This window comes from Lindgomyces ingoldianus (assembly GCF_010093535.1).
Source record: "Lindgomyces ingoldianus strain ATCC 200398 unplaced genomic scaffold BDR25scaffold_56, whole genome shotgun sequence".
Classification (NCBI taxonomy): Eukaryota; Fungi; Ascomycota; class Dothideomycetes; order Pleosporales; family Lindgomycetaceae; genus Lindgomyces; species Lindgomyces ingoldianus.
Window position 1 is genome coordinate 117,742 of NW_022985217.1, and position 19,267 is coordinate 137,008.

Below are 19,267 nucleotides of genomic sequence, written 5' to 3' on the forward strand. Positions count from 1 at the left end.
GAGAGAAGAGAGAAGGAGAGAAGAGAGAAGGAGAGAAGAGAGAAGGAGAGGATTGAGAAGGATATAATCGAGAAAGTCGAACAAGAGAGGCTTGAGCAGGACAGGCTTGAGCAGGAGAGTATCGAGAAAGAGCGAACTGAGAAGGAGATGATGGAGAATGTCGAGCAAGTGAGACTTGAAATGGAAAAGGTCAAGAGAGGAGACCATGGCGGGCCTGGGAAGGCTGAACAGGAAAAACTTGAGAGAAAGAAGCGGACGAAGCTTGAAAAAGTGAGACGAGAAAATGAGCAATGCAACCAAGAAAACATTATGATACAAGAATCAGAAGAGGGTGGATTGGGGATATCTAGTGTCACACAGCACGAGGTAACACCCAAAGAACGTGAGGCGCTACCTGTTTCAGACAGACTCCATGAGCCTGATAGATCAGCTCCTAAAAAGCAGGATCCAACAGGAGTGTCAGCCGGGAAGAGTCCAGTAGACGATAGAGGCATGTCGTCGGGTGGGAAAGATATCATCAGGAATGGAGAATCAAATACGACGACTGGAGGACTCCTACAAAGATTAAGAGCAATCTCTGATTTTACGTCCAAAGCAACCGGAATGATCCATCGAGGTGGTTCATATATTGTAGGCAACCAAAGCAGCTTGGCTGCCATGGAAACGGCCAAGTCAGCAGAAACCGAAAGCCAGTTTTCCAACGTAGTTAGGGACAAAACGGAGATGGGCTCTTCCAGTGGTCGGCCGAGCTCGCTCATCTTGAGCTTGGAAACTGGCCGGCAGTCCAGCAGAAGCGGGTCAACGAGAGAAAGCGAAGTAGTTGGGGCGCTAACCCACATACATCCTATTCCGACAGTTAGCGTAGGACCTGATGCCGTCGATCGGGGAAGGTGGAGTATCCCTGGGGCTTGGGAAGAAGAATCTGAGGATCAACAGATACGAGATATAAGGAGGGCTCGTTCAGATGATGACTTGGCTGGATCTGTTTCACGTCGGACCTTAAGTGCTACAAGACAAGTACGATCATCGTCAATTCAACCACCAAGGGCACGAATATCGCCGCCAGACCATAGATTGAGCTCGTAAGTCTCACTGCTAATATTGAATGGGCGTTACTAATAAATCGTAGTGCCGAAATTAAAGCAGACAGCTGGTTTGCTGAGCTTAAGAGAGATGCTCACACTTTTCTTGACAAGTACAGAGACGATGGGTACGTCAACAAATCATCCCGTGCCGTCAAAATTGCAATCTTGGACACCGGAATTGCGAAGAGAGCCACTAGGGAGATGCCAATCCCTCCCTTGATTAGCCTATGTGGACCTCGGGTGAAATTAGGAAAGGTTGTCGACAAGTCGTTGCCCCCATATGATGACACAGACGGCCACGGAACGCACGCCGCCGGTCTGATCCTGAAAGTGTGTCCATATTCGACCATATGGGTTTATCGCATCGTGCGAGGTCCTAGTGAATCGATTAAGACACAGTACGTTACGGAGGCCCTCGCCGACGCCGTAGATAAGAAGAAAGTGGATATTGTTACGATGTCCTTTGGATGGGAAGAGGACAGTGATGAAGAACTCCGCAAGGTGATCGATCGAGCAAAAAGCCAAAAGGTGCTGTTGTTTGCCGCTAGCTCTAACGAAGGGATTCGTAGAGGCATGGCATATCCGGCCCGAGCGGACGAAGTAATCGCAGTTGATGCTGCGGATGGGTTTGGGTTGCCCTCAAGATTTAACCCGCCCCAAGAAGGGGAAAAGCAACGATTCACAGCGCTGGGTGAAGCTGTGGAGTCTTCGTATCCTACGCAGCTTGCAGAAGAGGGGCAAACTCGAGGATGGAAGAGGATGTCTGGAACTTCATGCGCCACTCCGATCGCAGCAGCTATAGCTGGACTCATCCTAGAATTCTCTCGACAACGACCTCTCTGCTTTGATCCATCTGTTGAAGCCCATCTTAAATCCGTGGCGGGCATGCGGGAAGTTTTTAGCAAATTGTTCTCTCAGAAAACGGCAGAGAGCTCACATTTCAGACACCTGGACCCGAACACTGTATTTTACTGCAATTCCGAGTTCGAGGAAGGTGGTGAATGGTGTCAGAATTCAAGTCCGAGGTTGAACGCTGCGAATAGTATTGTTGAGTGTTTGAGGAAGAGGTTTTCGCGAAAGATAGGGTCTTTGATGAATGAGAAGATTCAAGAAGAATGGAGCAGACGAAGCCAAGTATAATATGCACGGAAACGAAGGATGTGGGCGCGCAACGGAGACGTTCTCCAAAATTCTCTCACAAGTGACACTGGAGGGTTAAGCTTGGATTTAGAGGGGACTTCTGGAGTGTGATTACATAAATCACACTCGCGCGAAACTCGGTGTGACACAAGAGCCACGACATTTGCCTCCGTCAATCGAAACGGGTGCATTCACACACTCTGCCAATCATGTTTCTTTGGACTCTTTAAGATACTTGTATCTGCATTGGCCAACGAGGAGCCGGAGCTCGAGATATCAATAAAGTCCCGGTTTGCTGCAGAACTGAATCGCTCTTCACCCGCATCCAGATACAATGGGAGCATCGAACATCTAGGCTGGAGCTCTTCAATGTCAACAGCATCGTCGCTATCGCCACCGAGACCCCTTACTCCAGCAGGTGATGGCTAAAGCTTCGCAGGTATCGGATTGATGATTACCAAAACTCTGGGAGCCAATGGAGCTCACAGAATATACATTATCAGCCGCTAACCAGAAGTGCTTCAACGTGCAGCCTAAAAGATCAACCCGAGACGGTTACTCCTCTCCCTGGAGACATCGCTTTCCATAACTCCCTCCTTCAAGTTACCGGAGAATTAAGTCGGATATCGGCCACGTTAACTTGGTTGTTGCGAACACCGGGATGATAGGCCCCAAGCCTCTGAAAGCACCCTAAACGCGGGGCTGCCTTTTCTTTCCGGGTATGTAGCCCACACGCTGAAGACTCCGATGGAGGACTTCACCTGGACTATCTAGCCGGGGCATACTACACGACGCCGCCATTCCTCGAGCTGCTTGATGCTGTAAATTCTGCGGGTAATATTGCGGCAAATTGGAGGAGTCAAGTTATTGCTACAAGTAGTATTGGAGGGTTAAGCAGGCTAAAAGGCGTGTCGTTTGCGTACAACAGTAGCAAGGCTGCAATAGCACATGTGATGAAGATGTTAGCTACAAGTCTAAGGCAGTGTCCTCACGTCTGGCATTTTCCTCTCTGGCCTTGCCGGGGGAACAATCAACAATTTGAGGTGGGGTATTCGAACCATCCTTCGTTCCTACTAAAAGAACAGGCAAAGGAGAGGTTACTGCGGGTTCGAGATGCAATTCTCTATTTTGCTTCAAAAGCGGGCGACTATTTCAACAGGAGCGTGTACTGGCTAATGGAGGGCGCCTCGGTACGCTAATTTCAACAGACTGAACTGAGAGAAAGACAAAGTATCATCGCAAACGCAGTCCCAGGTGAATTTCGAATCTTTCGAAGAACCCTCCATAGCCCCACTCAAACAAGACCTGGCTAGGCGTGAACACGAAGTTGAGATGGTTAACTCCTGATTTTTGCGCATTAAATTAGTAGAAGGTGAGAAGACAACATTGCATCCTTCGCATTCTACTAAATCCTTCTGCAATTCTGAACGCCCTCCTCATACGAACTACAGCAAATGCACGAAGATCCAAACATACTACTGAGATACCTTCATATCTTAACATTCGTTAAGACCCTTCTGTGGTATTTCTAGGACTTTCCCCAGGGCATGCCATCGAAGTAGTCTTTGACCTGAGAAGCTTTTGTTCTTTTGTTTCTATTGCCAGCCATCCCTAGACATTTTGTCAAGTTCGTTTTTCTTTCGTCGTTTGACCAGTACTGCCAAGCCGCGCGAGGATGAATTAAGACCAAGCTCTATGGAATGCCGTCTCGTGCCGCCCCTGCGCTTACAGTTTACAGGGGTTACCGCAAAATGGGGGGAAATGCATCCCTAAAGATGCCACAACAATATAAGGACGGCAATGACGTGAACTCGACTCAAAATCTCACTCTGACCCAGGGGCACGACGACTACAACTTACTCCCAGGGCACCTTTCGAGACTGTTCAAATCCCTTACCATAGTGAGTACACTTAAGAATTTACCAATATCTCATGGACTGTGATTGGCTTTTAATTGGCTATCCTCGGGCCCTTTCCACTTGGTCGTGATGGTTGATAAGAAGACAAACGCAATTCAAATTTCGACGAGTAATACAAGTCGGTCCAAAAGCTCCATGATGTCACCCGAGGAGCATGGAGCCTTTGAGAAGGAAGTCACAGCATATTGGGTTTCAAAGTAACTAAACCGGAGGAGCAGGTCTACATCACGTGCTTCGGATATACTTCGGTATTTCAACCCTGTCATCCTGCGGAGAGTTGAAGCCACCTCCGCGACATTACATCTCACACTGAACCACGCCTCTCCAAGCAATGATATTCTCACATTCTCGCGATTGACAATGCCCAGCCATGCCAGCCAGTCGCAAAGACCCAACAGTCTTCTCCAAGCCCCGGGCTTCATCGGCGCTGCAGCCCGGTTCTGGCAGGTAAGTTCTGGAGGTATAGTGTGGTGTGTCTCAAGAAATCTTGAAGCCTGACCATTGAACCCATAGCGCTCGTATGCCTCAGAATATATTGGGCTCGCAATCTTGCTGACTGGGTATATCGTGGTATGTAAACTTGTGCTGACTATACTACGGAGAACACGTTGACATTCCCCCCAAGCTCCAATTCTTCGCCGAACCGTTCCACCGCATGTTCTCCCTCGATAATCTAGCCATACAATACCCACACGCTGCAGTAGAGCGCGTGCCAGTCCGTATGTGGTCCTACTATACCCGACTATTTGAGGGGGAGGCACTGATATTTGAACAGCGTGGCTTTTCATCTATGCAGGAGGTGTGCCTCTATGCATACTCGTAGCATGGGCCCTAATATTCCAGCCCGGAACCCACAAATCGCACGTTACGATCCTCGGCTGGTTTATCAGTCTCATCCTCACCCTCTTCATAACCGATCTCGTCAAGAACGCCGTCGGTCGACCCCGCCCCGATCTCGTCGCCCGCTGCAAACCCGAGAAAGGCACACCAGACCATAAACTCGTCAATTTCGAAGTCTGTACCGAAACAAACCACCACATTCTTCATGATGGCTGGCGCAGCTTTCCCAGCGGGCATAGCAGCTTTGCTTTCAGTGGACTAGGATATCTAGCGCTGTTCCTGGCTGGGCAGTGCCATGTCTTCCGCCCCAGAACGGACCTTGCTCGCGTTCTTCTAGCTCTTGCACCTTTGCTTGGTGCAGCCCTGATTGCCATTTCGAGATGCGAGGACTATCGGCATGACGTTTATGATGTGACGACTGGCTCGTTGCTGGGCATATTGGTGGCATTCTACACGTACCGGAGATATTACCCCCCACTGCGGAGTTCAAAGTGCGCGACTCCGTACCCCAATCCCGCTGATTCCGCTGAAGGAAGGGGGTTTGGCAAGGTCAAAGATGAAGAGGAAAGGATTCGTGGTGCAGGCGAATTCGAACTGGATGATGACGAGGATGCGGAGAGTTATCCTTTGACAAATATGCGCACATGAGGTCCGTACAAAATAAATGGATTCGCCTATATTGGAACAATGATGTAGAATATAGGGATGAACTCTAGGGTATATGGCGTATTCCCGCTAACTGGAAATAGACAAGAAAGAAGCCGGAGACCATACAGAATCGGTAAACCAATGAGCCCAGACTGTAAACCCAGCAATCAGAATGCAGACAAGCAACCTAGACCCGACACCTAACATGAGGACTGTGGATGTGATATCTGAACAGCCATGAACCCCCAGAGACAAAGCCCAAGACCAAACACAAACAATAAACATGCAGCCCTAGAATCCAGGCCCAGGAAGAAAAAGGAGAGACAGGAACCAGACCAGAAATCTAGGACGAAGAATGTGTAGGTGGCCAGTGAGCAAACATCCAATGACTCGCTCCCACTGACTGAAATGGGGTCATGCACCTTCGGGATTCGCCTCGTTGTCATAGCCGGTGGAATATCCGTGAGAAGACATAATGTGGTTGCCAGTGAACGATGAACTAGGGTCTCGAGCGGGAGATTGAGCGGAACCTCCAGCAGAGCCTGGAGCGGGACGAGAACGGGATGGCCTAATATCTTGAGCAAGCTGCATCCATTCCTCAGGGGAAACTTTTGGGAAGAAATCTGTCCAATATTTCTCTGGCCAAATCTCCTCATTTTCATCCTTTACAGTGATACCCACCTTGCTAGATATTCGGTTCTGGTGGGTTGGTCTGGCCCACATTCAATCCTCAAGGCAGTACTGGTGAAGAATCTTTGTCATTTACCTCTCTTGTATTCTTCATCTAGCCATTGTTCTGGATCGATGTCTACGAATTGTTATTACAAATTGCTCCAGGTGAAGTCGGGCATCTTTCCTCTTGATCATGAACTCGACTAGGTAGGGCACGTCTCCATCAGCTACTTTCATCCAACTTGTGAGGTTGTCAATGTTCGGCTAGTCCACAGGGTTGTCCCTGTGCCCCGATATATTCTAGTTTATATACTCTGCCCAGAGGGTGACTAATTCGCCCTTTTAGGCATCCATGACTTCAATGTCGTCTCTGTGCTGTTTTCTAGCTCCCTCGAAACTACTATCTGTGTTAGAGGAGCGTGCTCTCTTGGGTAGAAAGGGTAGGTTCAGTGCGAGGAATTGATGTGGCAGTGGGAGATATAGTTAGGACTGCATAATTGGAATGTCTTTCTTTAGAGTCGAGAACTGTGCGATGTTTGGTCGATGGAGTCATGAACTTGATTCTAAAGTACTTGAGGTGGTGACAAAGACAACGTCACTTACCCGCCGCGAATTCCGAGGGATGGCAATATGACGACCAGCAGAGAGCAAGATGCTGTGGACAAAGATATGTGGTTAGCGCTCAAGAAGCGGCCGTGTTTGAGTATATGGTTAGCTATTTGAAGACATCGGATCATCGTGTCAATACTGATCTTACACAGATTGATAAAGGATTGACCCCTTCTCATTCTACTCTATCCCCTTCGCCCACTGTATTTGATCAAGCATAGCTAGGGTCAGGGTTTTAGAGTACATGGATAAGAGAGATATTTACGTTTTTATAATTTATTTGCAGGTTAATGACGGTGTTATCTTTCGACCTCGCTGAATGGTGTCCCAGGCGCAGCAGAGGAGTGAATGAGATAAGTCACGTGCCTACTGCAATTCTGAAGCTGCAGGTCCCAGATGCAGTTGCACGCGCTTGGCGAACGCAGTCCATGACAAAAGAAAAACCCACAAATTATCCCTGCAAGGAGTGATCGTCTGCCTCACTTTTGTCGGCACGGCGATTTTCAGAATCAAACTTCACCATTCCATATTCGCAATTAGCCCTACCTGAGGCCCGCGCTGTCGTCAAGCCTGCGATCCAAGAACGAAGGCCGTCCCAAGGCCACGGAACAAAGAAAAAGCAACATAAGTGACAAGTCGTGCATTAGCAGATGAACCGCTGGTCTTGGTCCAGTAGCCACCGACGCGTTTCGCTCTTCGCAACTTCCACCATTCTGGTACTCTCACCCTCTCTCCAAAGCCCGGTATACCCTAGAAGTCATCCCTTTCGCCAACCCCTAAAAAGTCAGACCTTCTCCAGCAACCCCTCCGGTCGGACTCGGCCCTCTCATCCTTGGCACCGCCACCCACACCCACCAACATCCACCAAAGCCCATCCGGATCACCCGCCCCAATCCCCCCACTCTAATTCGTAAATTAGTCTTTGCTGTAGTGACACTTGAATCCGATTTCCACGGGGCCCGCTTCCGGCCGCTTACGAGAGGTTGGGCGTGAGGAACAAGCAAGCCACAGCGGCCGTCCCGACAGCCAGGGTGGACGGGAACCTTCAGCTCGTTAAATCCCTGGTCTTATGTGGCGCCGCCCGAATCCGTCTCGTCGGGACACTTTCCGTTTCGGATGCGCGGGTGCAGTGGGGTGCGCATGGAGAGGGCGAGTAGGTTGAGTTTTGATGGCTTTGGGTGTCGTGTTGGACTTGGTGTGGGTAGGGGGGTGAGGGGTGAGGGGCAGGAGTGCTGATGAAGGGTCTAGCTGGCCATCTTTTGGTGAATGGGAAGGTTGAGTATTATTATTTGACAACTATTTTCGTGAAACCCGAAACTCATCCCATCATCAGTTATCATAAAGATACTCCAACGTACCTCTCAGCATGATCCATCATCATCGTGGTCGCCAATTTATCTAAACATTTTCCCCAGCCTGCTGTGACTAGGACACTTGTCGAGCATGTTAATGCTGACTTCAACAGCTTGTAGTCCCTCTCCAGACACGACGTGTCGTTCCCTAAGTCTTGCCCTGAAGGTATAGTTGTAAGATTTATCCGTCATCCCTCATGATCCTTCAAGCATTTTTACTCTTCCTACCCACAACCCACTTGAAATTCGCACACCATCCCTCCTTCCTGGCTTGCGCACCCTCTTTGTCGCCCCACTCCATAACTTCCTTTTTCGCCTGCTCAATAATGTCGTTTACCTCCTCAAGCGTCCAAATCTTCTCCGCATCCCCATATTTAGTCAGGAGTCTCAAGCAATGCGGCTCCAGACTCTCCATGAACACCACAAGAAACATTTTCCCAATTTTCTTCTGCTCCTCATCCTCTGGCCATGTTCCCACAGGAACATTCACATATGTTGTCGTCACATCCTTGAACCCAGCATCTTCTAGATACGTCGGATGCATGTAATATGATCCTAGCGGACGCCCACTTTTGAAACTCGCCTGCATCATAGAAAGATACAGCCTTCTAATACACGGGAGTGCGAATTCATGAGTGAGCGGGCGCTTTCCAGCTTTGCTTGAAGACACCACACCAGGGTCGTCAGGAGAGTTTATCATTTCCGGAAGCACGATTTCGTAGTCACCAACCTCAATCCAGCCGCCTGGAGATAAATTCTTGTAAATCTCGGCATAGACGTCTTCCCAGTATGCGAATGTCCCTTTGAGGTTGCGAAGGTGGATGAGGTCATAAGGCTCGCTGAAGTGCCAGCCCAACTGTGCTTCGGGTTCGAGGATGTAGGGGTTAAAGGAGGGTTCGGATGCCAGTGGGCTTTGAGGCTGGGTTTGCGGCTCTTTTCCTTTTGACTTCGAGGGAGAGTCGATGGGAATTCGTGCAGTTGGGTCTCGGAAGGGGTCGTACCACTCAAGTTTAGAGGTCAGCTCATCCATTTCAGAATCCGTTCCCCAAACGTCCAAGTTATCAATCTCCCACGTCACCCGCCCGGCTCCTGCTTCTCCTTCTGTCGTTTCGATGTCCCATGCAGTCATGTCAATGCCGACAACTTCGGCATGGGGATATTGTTGGGCCATTGCGACAGCCCAGTTTCCAGGACCAGTGCCTAGGTCGAGAATTCTCCTAGTAGCAGGCGTTATTCTTGTAGTTGTGAGCTTCCCCTTTAATGCGTAAACGAAGACTTGGTGTTGGATTGTCAAACGATCTTGCTCTGTCTGGTCACACGGCATAAAGTAGCTGTGATCGCCATAGATGCGGTTGTTTTCGTGAACAAATTCGAGATCTTCTGATTGAAGAGTTCGGGTAGATTGGCTGCCACACACCCTGTCAGTTCCTGTCTTCAAAGGAACGCAAAAAGCAATACTTCTGTTTGCTTGATGTCGACTCGGAATGGAGCCTACTCAGGCGCACAAACGGCGGGAATCTGTCAATGAAAATGGTGTCGGGTGAGGACACTAGAGCGCTTCATAAAAAGATATGTCTTACATGGAGTCCAGAGATGTCGAACTTTCCGAATCAGTCCTTTGACGCTTGTGTGGTGCGGCTGTGTGATCTCTTGCCGGATCGTCGGGTTGTGGCGGCTCCTCCTCCATGGTCTTGGGCCGGCGGATCGGTAAAGAAGCGAACTGGGTATCAACAGTCCCAACGACGTCCCTCGCTGACGGGCCTCGATATGAATAGGTGAGTATTTGAGAAAGTTGGGTCGAACTAGCCACTATACTGGGAATTGCAAGGCGCGTTGTCCGGGAAAGGGGGTGTGGTTATTTGAGCGTTGCAACCCGTACGCGACAGTCTCTTGATTGGTGGCGCGTGTTGGTCAGTCCTGGATCCACGGCGGTGCCGTAGGCTGCTGAGGATGAGGCGTGGGAGAAGGCCCCCAAGAGGAATCGGTGTACCGATGCTTCGGTGTACCAATGATGTGTCTGGCGAACTGTCCGCTAACTGGTCCTTTTACTGCTTTCCTTTTTCGAGTGTTCCTGGGTCCGACTTTCAGTAAAGGTTTGCTAACCTGCAAGGAGGGTATAATATAAAACGCAAGCGGTAGGATTTCCAATAAACTAAGCAAAAAGTCTCGACCTTTGAGAATGATACGACCCGCAGTGGAAAAGACAGATTTTACAATAATGCGACAGCCTGCACTGATTGCAAGGATCGAAGCATATCCCAAGACTCCAAGCACCCATCCAAATTTCACCCGGACACCTGGTCCCAAGCTCCCGCAGTCGCAGTCAGCAATCAATGCCAAATGCAGGATACCACCATGTTTACGGAGTAGGGATATTGGAGAAAGAGCAATTACGAGACGGGGCAACGACAGTGCAGATGGCTCCGACCGCTACTCTGCACAGTAACGTCAAGCGCAATATAATTTCTGCGTGCGTTATCTGAGCTTGAGGGGGCACGGGAAGGAACAATCCCATCCACAAGAGCGAGGATGCGCGTTGACGGGGTGGTAGGGACCGTTCTGCGGAACGGGAATGCACGTATGTCGTCAGAAAGAAGGGGCCGAGGGCTTCCAGAAAACTCTAGCTCGGCCGTACCGTAGGGATGGAATGTGATTGATGTGTGATTGAAACCAAAGACGATGCAGAGAGTATTCGGAGAATAGGAGCGAGCGACGGAAAGCGTCTGGGGATGGGAGGGTCCCCACCAGCATGCTGCTTTCCAACTTACCACGTCCGCCTTGTTGCAACTAAAAGGTGCAGGTGACGCAGCGCAACCAGGCGAGCGCTCGTTGGCTGCTTTCAAATCCCGGACGCTGCAGCAAACAGTCCGCTCGTCGAGAAATGGGTGGTCATGAGCGGCAGGCTAATTCATGCGTAGCCGAAAGACTCAAAGTCTGCCGCTTCCCTGGCGTACAGGAGTGGACGAGTTGTGCGACCCCCCTCGCAACGCCCGCCGGCAGACGCTGGACTGATGGCTATGTGTTCGACGCCCAGTTGCTGACAATTGATGCCACCGTCGACAGCTGTCAAAGGCGACGGACCGTGGTCAAGGCACAAAACAGAGGGGTGCAGATGCAGAGAGCTGGAACAGTCGTGGTGGTGGGCCGGGAGTCATGCCACGTTCAAAACCCCTGTAATACCATCCTCCCCGTAGTGCAGATTAAACCAGGGATGCTCACACATTTGGAGTGCCAACATGAGGCACAACCAAAGGGTTTGAAGGCATTGCTCAACGACCGCCCTGCTGGATTCCACTCGTGGCCCATTTGTCACTCGATTGGGTCTCGCCGCCAGGAACGCTCCCGCTGCCAACTGTCTCCTGAGAACGGGGACGACGCTTCCTCGGGTCTGCGCCCGTCTCCGAGCTGTTCAAGTCTCTCCGGTGTGCAGGATATCGACAGGCATTTCCATCGTGCCGTGAAACTCCTTCTGGAGAAATGACAGGCTAGGTGCAGTTTGTCGGGATTGTCAAGAGACTAACTCGAATACGAACTTGAAAAGCGGCCTCAGAGCGGGTGGGGCTCGTGCAACATGCATCTCTTGAACTTTGTAATCGGCTCGAGCAAGCCGCTGTTGACATGGACATTTGACATGAAGAGTTTGAGCATTGCGATGAACTCAAGAGCGGTTGAATTAAAGTTTTGGATGAGCGTCATTGAGCGTCACGTGTATAAATTCTGTGGCTTTCGACGGGAAGGTGGAAGGCGGAGACCGGAAAGCACGTCAGAAGATCAAAAGTCTCAAACTCTCCATGCCTATCACAGAAATTTTGACCGAGCGAGCAATAATACACTCTCCTGAAAATGAACCTAGGTACTCCATCGAGCCCGTTCACCTGGTCGGTCTATCTATAGCAACGAAACATGTTTGAAACTGATCGAACACATAAGAACGTCGGCTAGTCAACATCCTGACCCTCGAAAGCTGGCAGTCTCGATGCTACATCTGCCCACTCCTCGGTACCGTTCACTAGATTCGAAATAGCCTTGCAGATCTCGTCCAAGGATGCGCGGACTTGTCGTGTCGTGTCTCGATCGCGCAATGTAAAGGTGTTGTCCTTGACAGATTGAAACTTTGTCAAGTCAGCATCATGTGTGTGTGGGGGGAGAAAGTCAAACACTTACATCGATGGTGATACCAAGGGGAGTACCTAGTTCATCGTTACGCTACACCTCACGTCAGTACAAGTTCATTGATGAAACATTGGAAACAGCGTCTTACCGAGTACCGCTTGCCAATTGATGCACCAGAGTCGTCCACTCGGCTGGAAATGCCAATTTCCTGGAGCCTGTTGTTCAAAACACGAACGAATGGTTTAAAGTCGGCGTGCGAACTCAGTGGAACGATGAGGACCTTTGTTGGTGCGACTGTTGGGGGGAAGGACAAAATACCACGAGCCTCGTCTTCGGCACGGGTCCAGTAGTTGTGCTCGCAAAGAGCCTGCACGGCATATATTAGTATATTAGTTGAAGAAAATGGGGCCAGCACCTTACGTAGACTATTCGGCCAATACCGAAAGATGGCTCAATAACGTTGGGGGTATATTCCCTAACATTCTCTATTCGTGTCCGCTTTTCGATAGTGATGAGCTCCTTGGGGACTTCAACCTTTCCGTCGCCAACGCCAGGTACCTCGACTGTGATCTTGCCCTCCTTTTCCAGGTCCAGCGAAAGCTTTTCCCGCATGTCTTGGGTGAGAGCCTCCAGTGCAGCTTCTACCGTCTTGCCATCTTTCTTAAACTTGGGACCAAACTTCTTCTTGTCGATGTCGACCTGGTATTCCTCAATCTTAAGTGGCTCTTTCCGAGGTTCCCTCACCATCAAGGGTGCACCAGTTTTCTTCATGTGAACAGACAAGTCATATGCACTCCTGTCGGCACAGCCGACGCACTCAATCCAACCGTACGAGGTGAAAAGCTCCGCATCCCAACAATCCGTCGCGTAATGCGCCATCTCGTTGGCCATATGTTGTCTGAAACGAATCTTCGCTGGATCGACACCAATTCGGAGGAGGAAGAGCTGAATGCGAGCAAGAAAGTAACCGAGGGTTTCGTTATCAACGAGACCGGTCTCAACCGCCTTGCCAATCTTTGTGGTCTCAACATGAGTTTTGCCAGCTAGCTGGACTTCCCGGTTGAGGAGCTCCAGCTCCACGTCCTTTACCTCGTCGAATAGGGGGTGCTTCTTCCCGCCTTCTGGGTCCACGAAGTGCTCGATTTCTGCCATTAAAAACTCTCGAACTCGCAGCAGGCCGGATCGTGGGGAAATCTCGTTTCGGAAGGATTTGCCAATAGAGGCGGATGCAAAGGGCATCGACTGTTGATTGAAATCCAGCAGCTTGGCGAAGTTTAGAAACTGACCTTGCGCAGTCTCTGGACGTAAGAAACCAGGCAGATTGGAAGAAGGGCCAATGGAGGTCTGGAACATCAGGTTGAAAGAAACCGGTGGCTGGAGCTCATTGCCAGTGGCCGGGTTCTTAATATCGTACTTTTTGATTAGGAGGCCAAGTTCTTCGCCATTATAGTTATCAATTTTAGCCAGAATTTCCTCATACTCCTGCACCAGGGCATCATCCAGCTTCACAGCCGCAATGCTCTTAACCTTCTTTTTTTTCTTCTTCGGGTCGTCCTTTTCTTCTTCGACCTTCTGGCCCCGAGCCTCCCTGTCGCCCTTCAGCCGAGACTCCAACACCTCTTCAACCAAGTGGTCTGCGCGGAAGATTTCACCAGTCTTGGGGTCTTTGCACATCCAGTCTGCGAATTTATCCACGTGACCTGAGGTCTTGAGAACTTCGTACGGGGTAAGCATGGTGCAGTCCACTGATGTGTGTCAGCCCTCATCCTTCTATGTCGCCTCATGCGTTCCACCTTCAAGCATGTTCTCCTTCAGAACGAAGTGTTTCCTCCAAATGTCAACAATGTTGTTTGTTAGGGCACAGCCTGGCGGACCGAAGTCATAGAGACCAGAAACGCCGCCATATATATCAAAAGCGGGTGTATAGAAGAGGCGTCGCTGCAAACCATCAATATAACTCCTCCAAGTAGTAGCAGGAAGCCTTCGAGTTGAAGGGAGAGGGGGGAGGGAGGGGGAGGGGGGGGGCACCTTCATGAGAGACTCGAGTGAAGCGCGGTCAAACGGCTGACCATTCTTCATTGTCATAGCGTGGGCCATGTTGGCTTCCTTCTTCCTCTGCGGAAGCTGGAATCGGCGGGGCGCGGGTGTTGTGGTGAAGCTCCTGGTAGGATAAACAAGGCAAGGTGGGGTACCAAAAAAGGGTTTAGGAAGAGAAGTGAAGCAATTGGAGCGCAACAAGCTCGACAGCGGGCGCATACACTCAGGATCCTCCTATGTGTGAGAGGAGGAAAAGGGAGAGAAGGGAGAGAAGGTCAATATAAAGCTACGTTGTGACTCTTCATGTTCCATCAAATTAATGACTGAGACCCCCGATACAGCCTCGGGAAAACAAATATCCGAGGACTGTGTCCCGCCCAAAGAAAAAAGTTCGTTGCTTCTTCGTCGCAGCTTTACATGACTGCAAAACGACCCGTGCTCTGAATTTTCCGAACCGTGAATTTTCGGAGCTCCAGGTATGCAATCGCAGCGCTTCTTTGATCAAATCTAATTGACGGTATGCGGCAGTCTCGCCCAGCATGGCTGCGTCTAAAGCTTCCGCAATGCCTACGGGCGTCAAACCCAAGAACAAGCTCCGCCGCCAGTCCGCCTATACGGCCCTCAAAAAATCCAAAGAGGCTGAGAAGCGTGACGCGCGATTTCGTCGTAAGCGGGAGGAAGAAAAAGACCCCTCACTCCGCGAGGAGCGGCGAGCTAGAAATGTCCCTGTGACGATCGATGCGAAGAGAACATGGGATGGAGGCGTAGGTGACGAGGAGGATGCGTTGGGGTGGGCTGTCGATGTGGAGCGACTGGCGAAGAAGAGGAAGCTGGGCGAGGAAGAACAGGGGGCGCGTGAAGAGGAGGGCATATTGGCTAAGTTGAAGAAACTAAACGCGGAGGGCGACGGCGACGGCGACAGCGAAGTTGAACAACAAGAGCAGGATGAGGAGGCAGACAGCATGTTAGACTCCGATTCCGATGTAGATGACGATATCTCAGACTCAGACACCGCAACATCAACGCCTAGACGCAGTTCTGATCCCCCAAAACGAGCCTCCAGCCCGGCCACATCCACAGCAACTAACCTCGAGCTCTCCCCTGAGTTCCTCAAACAAAAATTCCCAACCCTCTTCCAACCCCCCGCCGAACCCAAGATCCTCGTCACCACCTCCCTGAACTCCACCCTCCATCACGAAGCCCACATCCTAACCTCTCTCCTCCCCAATAGCACCTACATCCGCCGCAGCGCCCACGCGCATGCGCACAAATACTCCGTCCGAGAAATCGCACAGTTCGCCTCAAATCGGTCCTACACAACTCTTATCATCCTCATGGAAGACCAAAAGCGACCCTCTGGTCTCGATATCGTACACCTTCCATCAGGCCCGCACTTCCACTTCACCATCACCAACTGGGTCGAAGGCAAAAAACTCCCCGGCCACGGTAACCCCACCGGTCACATCCCAGAACTCATCCTCAACAACTTCCGTACTCCGCTCGGCCTCCTAACTGCACACCTCTTCCAATCCCTGTACCCCACCTCTCCTGAAATCGAAGGCCGGACTGTCGTTACTCTTCACAACCAGCGCGACTACATATTCGTGCGTCGGCACCGCTACATATTCCGGGACAAGCGCGAATCCGAGAAAAGTATCGTAGGGACAGACGGCAAGGCGGTGAAGGGGGTTGAAGACATCCGAACAGGGCTACAGGAACTCGGACCCCGGTTTACGTTGAAGTTGCGGCGAGTAGATAGAGGTGTGCAATGGAAGAGTGGGCAAGAATGGGAATGGAAGAGTAAGATGGAGAAGCAGAGGACGAGGTTTAATATGTAAAACTTTGCAGTAGGTGCAAGACTAGGTTTACGATTTCTATGAGATTAGATTAGGGCGAGGAAGACCTAGGTTTCAAGAGAAGGAGGATTGATAATACAACAGACACTGCGTCTATGCCACCGAATCAATCATTGCTGAAGAATAGCAACTATAGATTACATGGAGGACTCTACTATCCACTCTACCTTCTCTATGTGCCTTGTGGTTCGTGCCGTGAGCGCAAAGATTCACACCGATATGTGTGTGAATCAGTAAAATACGCAGCTTAAATCGAAACCCCGCATTTTCATACACTCTAAGTATGAAACCTCTTTCTTCTGGGTCTGACCTTCGTCAAGCTCCCATCAAAGGCAGTCAAAATTCAGCATCGTGTGTATTCGACGGAACCTAAGCACAAATTACACTACTTAACAAAAGTCCCAACTCCACCTATTCACCTATCTACCCATCCCTTACACAGCTTATTAAAAAAAAAAACGCTTGGTCATAACAAACACCACACAGGCCATGAAAATGCACCAGACTCCATTCCCATTTCCGCTCATCAGAACCCTCTAAACCTCTAACCTTTGGCCCAGGACCGATCCCATATCAAACGAACTCCATTTCAGGCCACGGACAAGCCCACGCCATCCCATAAGCATATAATTGCACAGAGTACGTTTCCAGGAGTACAAACGGGAGCTTAAACTCTTTGGAAGGTAAGTTGGGCCCCGCGTGTCAGTTCGAGGAGGCCTTGGAGCGAGCAATCGTATGCAACCTACACTAATTCTCGGATCCCGGATTTATAATAATCCGAACAACGGTGGGGATTCTGTGAACTGCACCGACAAGGCAACAGGCTGATTTGGAGGGCAAACTGTTTCTGTTTAATTGGAAGAGGGATCTGACTATCTTAGGCCTGGTATGGGATGTTCATGGGAGAATTTTGGCGATCCGGAAGATGATTCTGCTTGTTTTGGGGTTGTTTCTGGCCGTTTGAAGGGCCGTTCTACTTCCCTGAATATCTGAACTCGCCAAAAGCGCCTGTCGCTCCGGGAGTCATCATCCCGCTGTGACCTTGTGGTCCAGGGGTGGATGCCAGGCCTGCTGGATGGCTGGTAGGGGTGCTTGGTCCGTTGCCGCCTTGGTGTCCGCCTGCGTTGCCTGGATGAAATATCATCCCGCCGTTCATGCCTGGATAACCGGCGATACTCTGGGCTCCTTGTGCGGCCAGAACAGCGGCTTGGGCTGTTGCGCTGGCCGGCGGGGGTACGCCCGTCAATCCCCACATTTGTCCATTCATTTCGTCAGCAATGTTGTTGTCGAACACCCTTTCCCGAATCTTCCAAAACACACCGCCAGTGAGCCAGGCGTCTGATCCTGCTGTATGCTGATTGCCAATGCGCTGGCATCCCAATTCGTCTGCTAGGTCCTGCAGTCCAGATTTGGTCCCGACATTGTTGATGATGGTGGTTGCGGTGGATCCTATCACGCCACGCCGCATAAGATTTATCGCATGACGCCAGAGGTACTTAACATCGAGGAGCTTCGGAAAGAAGATTTGGACCAATTTGCGGTACTGATCTTCGTCCTCAGGGAGAGGTTTCGCCGTCAACATCTTGATCAGATACGCAACGTCATAGCCCGAATGGAACGATATCCAATTGATGTCATCAGAGAGCGTCATTCCAGATGTGATGAGGAGAGATCCGAATTCCTGAGGATCGATGCCTTGCGTAGCGAGCTTGTCGAAGTCTGCGCCGGATTTCCTGAGCATTTCGATTGACTCTTCATTGTACATGTCGTTCTCGAGCGAGAACTGGAAGTTGAACGTCCAAGTGCAGGGACAGACAACGATATTTTGCGCATATAGCTGCACCGTCTTGGGTTGGTAACTCAGGGAGCTCATATCCAGCTGCGGTGGTGGAACATCACCATTTACTGAGAAAAGAGTGATACCCAGCTGGATGATTTTGAGGAGATCTACATTGCAGCGAACAGTTTGGTAATGATAGGACGCTTTCGATGGGAAGTCTCCAATTGGTCGAGCGACAACACCTGGGAATTCGGTATCCTGGAAATATGTTTAGTGGGTGTATTGAATTTAGAAAACGAATGAAAATTTCAGGGGAGTGACAATAGATACCCAGTCATGGTCAGGAAAGAAGGTCAGTTCATCATGCTTGGGAGCCCCATTACGATACGCCTTACAGACATCAAGGTATTAGAAACAATCCCCCACAGAAAATCCTCTGGTTGGGCACCAAGAGTACAGGAGCATTTTGGTCTGAAAGTTTAAGTGGGAAAGATACTGACCATCGATATGTAGGGATATTTATCGACCAAGGAGCGTAGCAAATCCATTTCCTGGTGGAGGTTCGAACGCCAGACCTCCCGTATCCGTTGTTTCATGCCTTTCATGCCATCTTGACCCCGACCCAGAGCAGCTTCCTGTTGCAATTGAGCACCGTGAGCGAACCGCATTCGTGCCTCGTGGCCATCCAGCCCGGTTCCTCCACCTACGCCGCCGAGCCCTGCCGCACTGCCGAGCCCTGCGCCGCCAACACCCCCGCCGAGCCCTGCATTCGACTGAAAGCTATTCTGGTTGTGCCCAAAGAGGTTGAGGCTGTGGCTCTGGTTGCCTCCGCCGAAGCCTGGGTGTTGGAGATTCTGCTGGTGCTGCTGCTGGAGATGCGGCTGCTGGTGTATCGGGTGGCTTGAGATGTGCTGGAATGGATTTGAAAGATTACCACCCGGGAAGCGGTTGCCGGGGGGAGGCATATTTCCTATCGGCGGGTAGTTTGAAGTCGGGAAGTTGGAGGAGGGCTTCTGTTGAACCAAGTGGAAGGAGGGAGCGTAGAGGAATTTCCTGTTCGTGAATGATTCGACGTGGTCTGTGGGTTTAGAGATAGATGGTTCCAGTGACAGTCAAGTGTTGTGGTGAAAGTCGATGGCAGGAGGTCAAGGACCTGGCTGGGTGTTCGCGTTGGTGGACTTGGAGCGCATCCATGGATTGTAGGCTAAGCTTGGGC

At 50.6% G+C, this 19,267-nt stretch overlaps 7 protein-coding genes across 7 annotated transcripts; 3 read left to right on the forward strand and 4 right to left on the reverse strand.

Annotated features, from left to right (window-relative positions):
• Window positions 1–1,235: 1,235 nt before the first annotated feature.
• On the forward strand, window positions 1,236–2,225 carry BDR25DRAFT_244950 (subtilisin-like protein; the record flags this gene model as incomplete). The annotated part of the gene is made up of 1 exon (XM_033685868.1): window positions 1,236–2,225. A coding segment is annotated over one exon (990 nt), but the record flags the coding sequence as incomplete, so codon positions are not given.
• A 2,228-nt stretch (window positions 2,226–4,453) lies between these two features.
• On the forward strand, window positions 4,454–5,976 carry BDR25DRAFT_272610 (PAP2-domain-containing protein). Its single transcript, XM_033687318.1, has 4 exons — window positions 4,454–4,591; window positions 4,658–4,714; window positions 4,770–4,863; window positions 4,920–5,976. Exons 1-4 carry the CDS (start codon window positions 4,505–4,507, stop codon window positions 5,630–5,632), a joined length of 951 nt encoding a protein of 316 aa, XP_033540550.1. The 5' UTR covers window positions 4,454–4,504; the 3' UTR covers window positions 5,633–5,976.
• BDR25DRAFT_106611 (uncharacterized protein) lies at window positions 5,733–6,413 on the reverse strand. The gene has a single exon (XM_033683507.1). It carries the CDS (start codon window positions 6,292–6,294, stop codon window positions 5,833–5,835), a length of 462 nt encoding a protein of 153 aa, XP_033540551.1. The 5' UTR covers window positions 6,295–6,413; the 3' UTR covers window positions 5,733–5,832.
• Window positions 6,414–8,470: 2,057 nt separating this feature from the next.
• On the reverse strand, window positions 8,471–9,952 carry BDR25DRAFT_272613 (uncharacterized protein; the record flags this gene model as incomplete). Its single annotated transcript, XM_033687319.1, has 2 exons — window positions 8,471–9,671; window positions 9,846–9,952. 2 exons carry the CDS (start codon window positions 9,950–9,952, stop codon window positions 8,471–8,473), a joined length of 1,308 nt encoding a protein of 435 aa, XP_033540552.1.
• Window positions 9,953–12,203: 2,251 nt separating this feature from the next.
• Window positions 12,204–14,475, reverse strand: BDR25DRAFT_244867 (glycyl-tRNA synthetase-like protein; the record flags this gene model as incomplete). Its single annotated transcript, XM_033685865.1, has 6 exons — window positions 12,204–12,377; window positions 12,430–12,471; window positions 12,527–12,745; window positions 12,799–14,123; window positions 14,172–14,316; window positions 14,407–14,475. The coding sequence occupies 6 exons, from the start codon at window positions 14,473–14,475 to the stop codon at window positions 12,204–12,206; spliced, it is 1,974 nt and encodes a 657-aa protein (XP_033540553.1).
• A 370-nt stretch (window positions 14,476–14,845) lies between these two features.
• On the forward strand, window positions 14,846–16,369 carry BDR25DRAFT_272618 (Brix-domain-containing protein). The gene is made up of 2 exons (XM_033687320.1): window positions 14,846–14,891; window positions 14,944–16,369. The coding sequence occupies exon 2, from the start codon at window positions 14,955–14,957 to the stop codon at window positions 16,251–16,253; it is 1,299 nt and encodes a 432-aa protein (XP_033540554.1). The 5' UTR covers window positions 14,846–14,891; window positions 14,944–14,954; the 3' UTR covers window positions 16,254–16,369.
• A 908-nt stretch (window positions 16,370–17,277) lies between these two features.
• BDR25DRAFT_272622 (ribonuclease H-like protein) lies at window positions 17,278–19,209 on the reverse strand (the record flags this gene model as incomplete). The annotated part of the gene is made up of 2 exons (XM_033687321.1): window positions 18,552–19,209; window positions 17,278–18,309 (listed from the first exon to the last, which is right to left on the reverse strand). Coding segments are annotated over exons 1-2 (1,497 nt in total), but the record flags the coding sequence as incomplete, so codon positions are not given.
• Window positions 19,210–19,267: the final 58 nt, after the last annotated feature.

Bases quoted from the DNA above. Each gene is read 5' to 3' on its own strand.
- BDR25DRAFT_106611 (XM_033683507.1), bottom strand. From the start codon at position 6,294: ATGAAAATGAGGAGATTTGGCCAGAGAAATATTGGACAGATTTCTTCC.
- BDR25DRAFT_272618 (XM_033687320.1), top strand. From the start codon at position 14,955: ATGGCTGCGTCTAAAGCTTCCGCAATGCCTACGGGCGTCAAACCCAAG.
- BDR25DRAFT_272610 (XM_033687318.1), top strand. From the start codon at position 4,505: ATGCCCAGCCATGCCAGCCAGTCGCAAAGACCCAACAGTCTTCTCCAA. The intron at 4,592-4,657 runs GTAAGTTCTGGA...TTGAACCCATAG, and splicing joins CTGCAGCCCGGTTCTGGCAG to CGCTCGTATGCCTCAGAATA. The intron at 4,864-4,919 runs GTATGTGGTCCT...ATATTTGAACAG, and splicing joins AGTAGAGCGCGTGCCAGTCC to CGTGGCTTTTCATCTATGCA.